This window comes from Cyprinus carpio, chromosome A21 (genome assembly GCF_018340385.1).
Source record: "Cyprinus carpio isolate SPL01 chromosome A21, ASM1834038v1, whole genome shotgun sequence".
Taxonomy (NCBI): Eukaryota; Metazoa; Chordata; class Actinopteri; order Cypriniformes; family Cyprinidae; genus Cyprinus; species Cyprinus carpio.
The window spans coordinates 18,911,433-18,921,396 of NC_056592.1; the positions used below are offsets into that span (position 1 = coordinate 18,911,433).

At 35.1% G+C, this 9,964-nt stretch overlaps 1 protein-coding gene across 1 annotated transcript; it reads right to left on the bottom strand.

Moving 5' to 3' along the window:
* Positions 1–1,704, bottom strand: bod1 (biorientation of chromosomes in cell division 1). The gene is made up of 4 exons (XM_042711189.1): positions 1,372–1,704; positions 993–1,117; positions 595–797; positions 1–434 (listed from the first exon to the last, which is right to left on the bottom strand). The coding sequence occupies exons 1-3, from the start codon at positions 1,507–1,509 to the stop codon at positions 596–598; spliced, it is 465 nt and encodes a 154-aa protein (XP_042567123.1). The 5' UTR covers positions 1,510–1,704; the 3' UTR covers positions 1–434; position 595.
* Between the last annotated feature and the right edge of the window lie 8,260 nt (positions 1,705–9,964).

Here is a 9,964-nt window from a genome sequence, read left to right on the forward strand (position 1 = left end):
TTTTGTTAAAAAGTTACATTTATTGTACAAACGTTGCCACAAGTCCCATTTCATAAATCCAGCTGTGTAAAAAGGGTCATTTCAGTCTGGCTTCAGTCCAAATAAAAATTAGGTACTTCATATCAATGTTATTTTGAGATGTATTTATTTTAATTTGGATAAATCAGCTTCGGTTGTTCTGTAGTGCTGAAAGAACTAAACCAGACTTCAAAGACATGGGCTGGACAACCTGCGATTATGTAACATGCTAAACACACACATACTGCCAAAAAACTAAATAAAAATGATAATAAATCTATCCAACCACCTTAAATTTGTGCAAACTTCCAATATTCCAGTGCTCAGCAATTCTTCATCCACTCTAGCCAGGCACGGAAGGACAACTTTTGGTGATCCTGATGTGACAGCAAATTTTTTTTATCTCTGTTCAGTACCTGGAAAATGACAAAATATTACATATGCAGGAAAAACACATTGTTTTTACTTTACCCTCAACCATAACTTTCAATATTAGTGGTGGAACTATTTTTTGTTTGATTCCACTACTATACGAGATGATAGAAGTATCTTATTCCAACATTCATTGTACAGTACCTCATTGTGTTTTGGCTGCAGTGTTGCTTGATGTTTCCAGTTGCTCAGCATCAGGGGCTGAATTTGGTGCACCATCTTCTTTCTTATCTGCGGCTAGGAAGTCATGAATGGCGTCCTCGATGTGTGGCCTGAAGATATGGTTCAGTTTAGGATCCACTACCTGAGTAATGATACGGTCCACTCCTGATTCCAACATCCCTGACCTGTGAGGATAAGCAAGTGTTTGCAATAAAAGCGGAAACTAATACAGTCCTGTGTGATGCAACAGCTACCTTTCCTTTAACAGGAGCTATCACAGATTTCACACAAAACATTTAAAACAAAACTAACAGTTCAGACTTACAGTACAGCACTGTAAGTACACAGAAACAGTAAGAGTCCACGGAGTTGATACATACTGAACCACGCTCTGTCTCAAGACATTCCTCACTTGGTTCTTGTTGATGGACGGACTCCATTCTTGAGTACTGAGATGATTGGACACAAAGTTGTCCACCTTCTGTCGTAGATTTTGATAAGCAGGCTAGAGAGAAATATGAATTCACGTCAGTTTAAACAAGATGGATGGATGGATGACAGACTGACAAAATAACAGATAAGTGATATATAGATAGGTAAAGACAGACAGTGTCGACGAGTGAACTGCCTTAATGTCCAGACAGGTGAAGTCTATGGGCGTGCTCGAGCGTTGTGATGGACACAAATGCTGTCTGTGTGGGCAGCTCACCAGGGTTTGAGACACAGCCCTGATTGTTCATATGTACATCTACATTTTACCTTCGTGTCCACGTCTGCCAGACAGTCTCGTCTGAACTCATCAAACAGGCCTCTGTTCTTCAGATGCTGCACTATGAGCTCGATGAGCTGCGGGTCTCCTGCAGGAGCACTGCTCAGATTGCTGCTGCCCTCTGCCATGAATTACTATCTGCTATCAGCTGCCCTCAGGAACAGAGGAACACAACCCGCTCTCTCTGCCTTACAACGGATCCTGTCGCGATTAAACTGTAATAAATGATGCTTGAAATAAAAAAAACAACCGAAGTTCTTAGATGACAACAAAAGTAAATAAAAGCGCTTCCTCGTCTTCTTCTGTGCTGCTGTTTGTAGACGCGTACCAGCAGACCTACCGCCACCTACCGGACACAAGGAGAACAGCGCGCTCTAGAGAATATACTATAAATGATTAAAAAACATAAAAATATTAGTTAATCCAAAGCCATTTCTATCAACAATTTTTAATAAAATAAATGAAATAAAATTAGAAACATGGGCATTCAACTTTAAAAACATCAGATTACTTTTTAATTACTTTTGTCATAATTTAGTCATAAGAGAATAAAAGAGAATAAAATGTATGACCATTAACTGACTTCAGAGAACATTAAAATTATTGAAACGATTAACTTTAAATCTCATGGGGACTTCAAGTAAATTAATTAGGTCAAAGGAGTTTGACTGACCAAAAGTTTGGGAATTCCTGCATCAAACAGAAAAAAAGAAAATTAAATATATATATAAAATACATTATGAATAATTTACTGCCATTGTGTGAATAATTTGTAATAATTTAATTGGCAAAAAGTAAATGTAATCCGATTATGAGGATTTAAAAAAATTATATAAGATAATTACAATACTTAATTTTTGGAATCTAATTCGTAATCCAGATTACATGTAATCAGCTACTACCAAGCACTATATTATTTAAAATAAACAAGATAACCTGCTGATTCAGATGATATCAGTCATTTATAAAGATAATTTAACATTCATTTACAGGATCACAAATCAAATTAATAAGCCAGACATGATGGTTTACTTCCATACCTCAAGATGTATCTTTTATTCTTCTAAACAGAGACTTATAACTTCTGCTGCCGTCTTAAAAGTATGTATGTATGATTTTTATTCTTCAGCTCATCCCTGACTCCTCTATACTGTAGGCAGCTATGGTGACCATGGAACATTTTTGAAAGGGCAGATCATCCTGGCTCATCTGAATGTGATTACTTTTGATTAGGATTGATTAGTTGTGATAATGAAATGGAATAAAGAAAGGCTATCATATAATATTTCATCTCAAATGATCCCATTGTGTAATTGGATGATTTTAAATTATGGAGTCTTTGATGTTTTCTTCAATTGCAGGATGAAACGGTTGCCAAGCAACAACAGAGAGGAACCATGGTGACACTGATGAGGGGAAATGTAACAAATATGTCCCCTGTGGCCCTTCATTAGTGGATGACCTTGTGTCTATACCACTCACAATATTAACAGTGTTAATAATAATAATAATAATAATAATAATAGCAGCAACAGATATGTAACATTTGAAGCGTATCCACATATTCATGTTTCATTTCAGAATATATGAAGTGTTGCATTATGTGTCCATTGGGAATAACCATTGGATTTAGTGCTACTTAAATCTAGTTGCTTTTTTGACATTATTTGTACCTTTATTAAGCTCATCACCTTTCCTGACAGGTGCCAAAATATATTACGCCACAAGATGGCGACAAATTATAAATCAGTGCCATCACAAGCTCGGCTTCTGCAGTGTCTTTTTACAGTTTTGTTTTATTGAAGTCATTTTTTATTTTGCAACTGTGTGACAAGGTGAAATATGCATATACTAATATACAACTTTCATACAAGTCATTGAACTAAAATAGTAATATTTGTACCACCATTATACTATATAAGAATTTGAAAAATGGCAATAATAACAATAATTCAAAAACTTAAAAATTCATTTTTTTATTTTAACTTGCTCCAAAGAATATATATATATATATATATATATATATATATATATATATATATATATATATAATTTAATAATAACAAATAATAGAAAAAGAGCAGTGTGAACATACTGCAAAACAACTCCTATTATGTTTCACTGAGAAAAAAAATAGTTTGAGTTAAAAAAAATAAAAATCACAGAATTATTCGCAGAAATATTATTTAATTCCCCTGTAGAATCAGAGTATATGTATAGCTGAAAGGATATAAAAATGAAAGAAAGGCAATGAAGCATTTGTAAAAAGCATAATTGCATGGCAAGTGCAGTCTAGAGGACATATCTAAATTAAATGTGTCAGATTAAATTTATGGAAACAAGTCTCACAAGCTCCATTCTTATATTAGAGTGTCAATCAAATTGTGAAGGTGATTAATCAGATTGTGACCTTTGAAAACATTCAATGGATTTAAACTTCCATGCCATAAATCTGACATAATAAGAACACATGATGTCACTTGGCTTTGCACAAATCAAGCATAATAAAGCAATTTATCATGAGTTCAAAGCAAATAGACACATGGCACCTTATATGATCTAAAACATAGCAGGCTTCATTTGTACACCAATGAATTAACTGGATTCCAAGATCATGTGAATTATTGCTTGCTCCTTTGTGTGGACACCATTCATGGCTTCTGCTCTTATTGTTCAATCCATCAGGGTCTGTGAACAGACAAAAGCAGACACAAGATTATCAAGCTTTACAAATATAGAACATTCCCTGTCTTTCTCTATTGAGTCCACACAAAGTCACAGAGCTTCTGTATTGGATTTCCTTTTGACATCTCAAAAGATATTGAACAAGCAGTAATAGAAGCTCATCAGCCGGTGAAGTCTGTGCAAACAAACCCAGTTGGCCACAAAAATCTAATTTGCCGCTTTGAATGAGCATACAAGTCTTTTTGGTTGCCAAGGCAACTTGATCCTTGTTCTCTCTTTCCCCAAGCAGTGAGACGGCAACAGATTTTTATATCACGTTCATAATTGTTCTCACAGACTGAGCTAATTACTATTCAAAATGTTTGCAGTACTGTATTTGCAGAGAAAAAAATATCCACTCTGTCACCTCGCATGAAGACAAACTGCCTCAAAAAGAGCAACTGCCTCAAATGCCTCTTATACATTCGCTTCTTATACATTCCTTTGTATCTTAATATTTAAGACTACAGTATACTTTCATGCACATTATTTTCTATTCTATATTTAATTTTCGTTTTTTAAAATATTTTTATTGTTTACTTTTATTTCATTCTTTCATACCTATATTTATGTATATTTTCCTCTGTGTTGTATTCTTTAATAATTGCACTGTCCATGGAGCGGACCTGACTCACATTTCACTGCTGGTTATATATTCTCTATATAATCGTGTGTGTGACGAATAAAAATCTTGAATCTTGAAATTTGTTTTATTATTTGATGGTTGCATAGCTTTCATAGCTTTCACCTACTATTATAAACCCTCATGGTAATTGTAATGAATACTAATTGGATGGTGTGTATTTTTGTTGTGTGTGTGTGTGTGTGTATTGGCACAAGCTGATTAGCTTCTGGTGATTCTGCAGCCAATTAGATTGCTTGCTTTTAAACAGTCTGGTTCAGTGTTTGCTGCAAGCTGGTCCTGCTGTGCGCTATCTGAGTTCTTCTGAAAACCTCCACCTCCCCCAGCTCCACCTGTCTCAATCTGCTATGAGATTCATGGATGCCTATTCATACAGCAGCAGCATATCTTACATGCTCACAGCAGCGAGTCTAAACTTGCTCTGCAGCATTAGTGTGCATAGCAGATCTAGTACTACAAGACAGCATAGATTAACTTTGTCATATCCATTTATATATTTTTATTTTTATAGACATTTGAAAAGGTGACCTGAATAAGTATCATTTTCTCGGGACCATAAGCAGCATAGACAATGAGGGACCACAACAGAAGGATGCATTCAGTCCAAAATTCATGAGGTGGTCATCCAGTATGGGTTTTCCAAAGGCTGATACTTAAATATTACCCCTAATTTGAATTATGTGGTTACAGTCTGCACAGTACCAGTATTTAACCAATAGATTGTTACTAACCATAACCCTTAATCATTTATTTGAAATCGAATGCTGTCATGTCGAATTGCAGTTAAACCGATGATAAAGTCGTGATTTGACTCAAGTAGTGACATATCTTTTCTTCCCTATTGTGATGTACATAAAAGAGAAACAGGTTATTAAAAAGAATTGGATGGAAACTGATATGAGTCCATATATGCAGTTGATTTTAAGAAAGGGTCAAAAACATGCATGCATGTCTCGTTCACAATGAGTTCAATTACATGCGTTTAGGAAACAGGGAGAACTTCCATTTCATGCTGACTTTAAAATAAATTTTTTTAGAAATTCTTTTGCATTAAAACATATTAATTAATGTGACTATAAATGCATTTCAGGTTAAAATAATGCTGACTATTACAATACTAGACGATCGATCAGAAATCCATTTATATATCCATCAGATCATCCATTGCCTATATTCAAAGGAAGCAGAAAAAACAGAAACACCATCCAAAAATGTAGATTAAAAATGAAGCCAGCAGCAACAATGAAATTCTCATTATCACAGCAGATTAGGGTGTGACATGAACTGGCACACAGTTTTCCTAGAGGTCATCATTCAGATGTACACAAAACAATCACACACACTCACAAGGATGAGAGAGGTTGTTTGCAAGATCTAGGGGCCTTTTCAGGCATGACCTCACAGCATCACTGTGGAGAGTCGGCCTGCTGTCCAGTGAGAGTCTCACAGATGTGAGCTTCATCAAGCAAGATGATTCTGAGAGCTCAGCTGATGATGTCTCTGCTGAGAGATTGATGTGGCTCTGGGGTTGTCGGCTATTAATAATTCCTTGCAAGAGTGGCAAAGGCCACTGCTCTGATTGGAATAGATTGGATTGGCCATCTGTGTGGTCGGCATGGTTACCAGAGTGGCACAGCAGCAGGAAATGCATCCTTTCGGTGTGATAATGCTTCTGTGTTCGAAGGGTTTGTGTCTAGCTAATCTAGCCATGTCAATAGGATAGTTTGCGCAAGCAAGAAAATTCATAGTTTACTTGTCATTTTAAACCTTTATGGATTTGTTTCTTCTGTGGAACATAGATAAAGAGATTTTGATAAATGTCCATGTGACCATTCAGTGGAAGTCAATAGGTTTCCAAAAATCTTCAAAATACCTTCTTTCATCATATTTCATTTCTGTATGGAATGCATTTTAGTGGTGCACCTCTGTCGGGTGAGGTGGATTTATTATCATTATTATTCTTTTTCAATTTTTTTATTTTTTTATTTTCAAGAACAAGAGAGACAAAGTTTTTTAATCTCCTCCTAAACAACCAAGAACAGACTGCCTTAGAATAGATTAATTAAAAAGTTACAATCTTTAAAAGTAATAAATAAACAAAAATAAGAACAAAATAATAATTAATATTATTATTAATAAAAAATAATTAATACAAATAATTCATGATTAATAAAACAGCTAATAAATAATAAAAACGTAATTTAATATATATGCATATATATAAAATAAAAAATATAGAAATAAAAATATAGAAAAAATGAAATGAAATTTGATAAAAAATATAGTTAAAAATCACAATCAAGAACAGTGCAGCCAAGTCTGTGGTTTTTCCCGCTTGGGCTACTTTTATACTGTTACTGCAGGTTATTTTTTTAATCCGCGGGTTCAACTGAGCTGGAAACCCCCCCACCCCCCGAATGTGATTTCAGAGTGACATTGATAGCCAATTTCCCCCAGAATGCAACTGGGCTAGTTTTGGTTGGGATTAGGCTAGTTTTGAATATCAATTTGTCTGATTTTGTTACACAGACTTGGCTACGCTAATCAACAATGTAAATGCACACTCCCAAGCACTGTTAATTTATTACCAAGCAGTAATGTAACATTTCTTCTTGATTATCTATTTTTCATAATCGTTGGAAGCCAGAATCAGAATTGAAAGTGAAACTTAATTAATTGCCAGTCCTAGCTGGTTTCATCTGAAGCCAATCACAGGAAATGATGAGTAATGACCACTTCTAAAAGTCATTCATTGTAACCCCATTTTAGTCTCGATTTTGTAATCTCAAGCAATGTTAACTAGAAATAAGAGCATATCAGGGAAAACGTTTAGCTGCATCATATTTTGTGATTTCACTAGAGAACGGAGGTTGTTGACTGAGTTACTCTGAGATGAATGATGGGAGCAATAGTGTCGAATTACATATGATTCAAACTTTAAGGTTGGCATCTACAAATAAAAATAAATACCACAGATATTTTACACTGCTATTTTATCTGATTCTGCATAAATACTACATTAGATGTCAACTTTCTGTTCTGTTTTTAAGGCTGTTTACATTTACATTAATTTATGAGAAATGATTGGATGGAACCTAATGGGTGACCACTGATTTACAGTAAACACATGTGGAATTATGTTTTATATCTACAGGGTCTCAGAGATTAAGTTTGCATGTTACGTCTCACTCATACATACATTAATAATGTAGATCTGGAAGAATGCCAACTCCATACTTACACTCTCAGGTCAAGAACATGCAGAGGCATGTCTGCATGAATAAGTAAAGAGTGCTGCATGCCAGCAGGATAAATAAATGTAGGTTAAGAAGCCTCACTCAGCAGTTAATGCAATTTACTGTAATTATGTTACGACATTTAATTTTACAACTCTCAGACTGATCTCCACTTATGGTCAAAGCTAGAGATGGTTTATGAAAAATACTTGCTTATGATAAACGGGTCAATGAAATATCAATGTCATCATTTATTAGTTTTCACAGTTAATGTGATTTTCAGATTCAGCATGCAAAACTTCATTAAGAAATCCAAACAAAACTTTTATAAAAATTTGCTTCAACCTCTAAAATTGTTCCTGTTTTGGAGAATCGTGCAAATGCTATTGTGGATTTCTTCTTTTGCTTTTAGAGCAAATGGGAACGCAAAAATCTGTTCACCACTACAGAAGTTTTATTATCTATGATAATTAGCAGGAGAAACATTCTCATGTTAGAAGGCTATTTATTGGACAGCTATTTTTATATGCACTTGGATGCAATGAGTTATTCATTTTGAATTTATATTTGTGCTAAATGTTAATGTTGAATACACTAGACTCCACAAAACCCCAGTTTTGATGGGATCTATAATAGGATGTTGCCATGGTCACAGAATCCATGTCATCATTCACTACTGTGGCACACCAACCAATCTGTCCAGGAGCGCCTCTGTTTTTTTTGGAATACACAGTGGACGATGTTCAAACCAACCAGACCTTGAATCCATTTGTGTGCGATTTACATTCTCTGCATGACTTTGACGCGCTAGATTGAATTCAGACAGGGCTCTATCCATGCCTCTTGGGGATGTTTTCCATTTTGTTTTCTTATAAAGACACCACACCACTCTTCATGAGATGTAGACATGAAGGATAATCACTTTTCAGCATCTCAAAGCCTGGCTCATCTCTACTTCACTTGCATCCACAGGTTTCTTTGACAAAGTCAAGAGGCTTGGCTTACATTTTAGATAAAAATCACTCATAGGAATAAAGTCAGATATATGGAAAGAAGTTGTTTCTGGAATTCTGATTTGGGAAATGTAAGACAAGCAAAAGATAAAATCCTTCTGCAGAGAAGAGATTATTTGCCTTTATGTCATGCTGTAGCAGGAGGAAAGGAAACAAGCATGCTTTATTCTGATAATCAAAATATGCTGCAAAAAAAGCTACAGAGCTGCACCCTAACCAGGGTATCAAGGGTTGCAGTGATGATATTTTTGTAGGCCTTTCTGGAAGTTGGCATCGACAGCATAGTGGACTGATTTAGTGTTTGGCTTGATGATGTTTAATGAACAATCTCTTTAGCCATTTGCTATCAAACTGCCTTTTTCAAGACAAGTAAAAGCTTAAAAAAAAATCACAAGTGAGTATTGCTGAGGTTTTTGTGTTGTAGAATAAAACATCAAAATATTCTGAGCTTTTTTCAATACCCATTTAGCAAAAACCCATTTAAAAATCACATTGACTTCAGGACGATGGAACTGGAAGTACTCATTTCTGCACTTTGGCCTACACAAAAACTTCATCCCTACAGCACTCTATACAATCACCCTCCTCAAACCATGCAAGCAGTATGTGAGAAACTGATTAGGTTCACACTGCCCGCAATTCCAGCTTGCTTTAGGACTGACTGTCCACACTGTCAGTATTGTAAGTGATGAAATCTGAGCCATTTGTTCAGACAGCGTCATCAATATCTGGTGTATCCTATATCAGTTGCCATTGAAATAACATGACACCAAGGAACTTCCTTCTGATATAATTTGGAATGCTAGCATACTCCTGAAATCAATAACTGAGTGATCGATCAATGAAAGAGATGATGGAAAACAGCATTTTTTTTTTTTTCTGATATCATTAAGGCAACAACCCACTTGAGGCCTTGCAATTCACTGATGTTACAATTTTAATAATATTAATTATACAAAATATTTCT

Excerpts from the sequence above, each read along its gene's own strand:
- bod1 (XM_042711189.1), bottom strand. The coding sequence starts at position 1,509 with ATGGCAGAGGGCAGCAGCAATCTGAGCAGTGCTCCTGCAGGAGACCCG. Across the intron at positions 1,118-1,371 it reads TGGCAGACGTGGACACGAAG|CCTGCTTATCAAAATCTACG; the intron begins GTAAAATGTAGA and ends ATTTCTCTCTAG. Across the intron at positions 798-992 it reads TTGAGACAGAGCGTGGTTCA|GTCAGGGATGTTGGAATCAG; the intron begins GTATGTATCAAC and ends TTATCCTCACAG.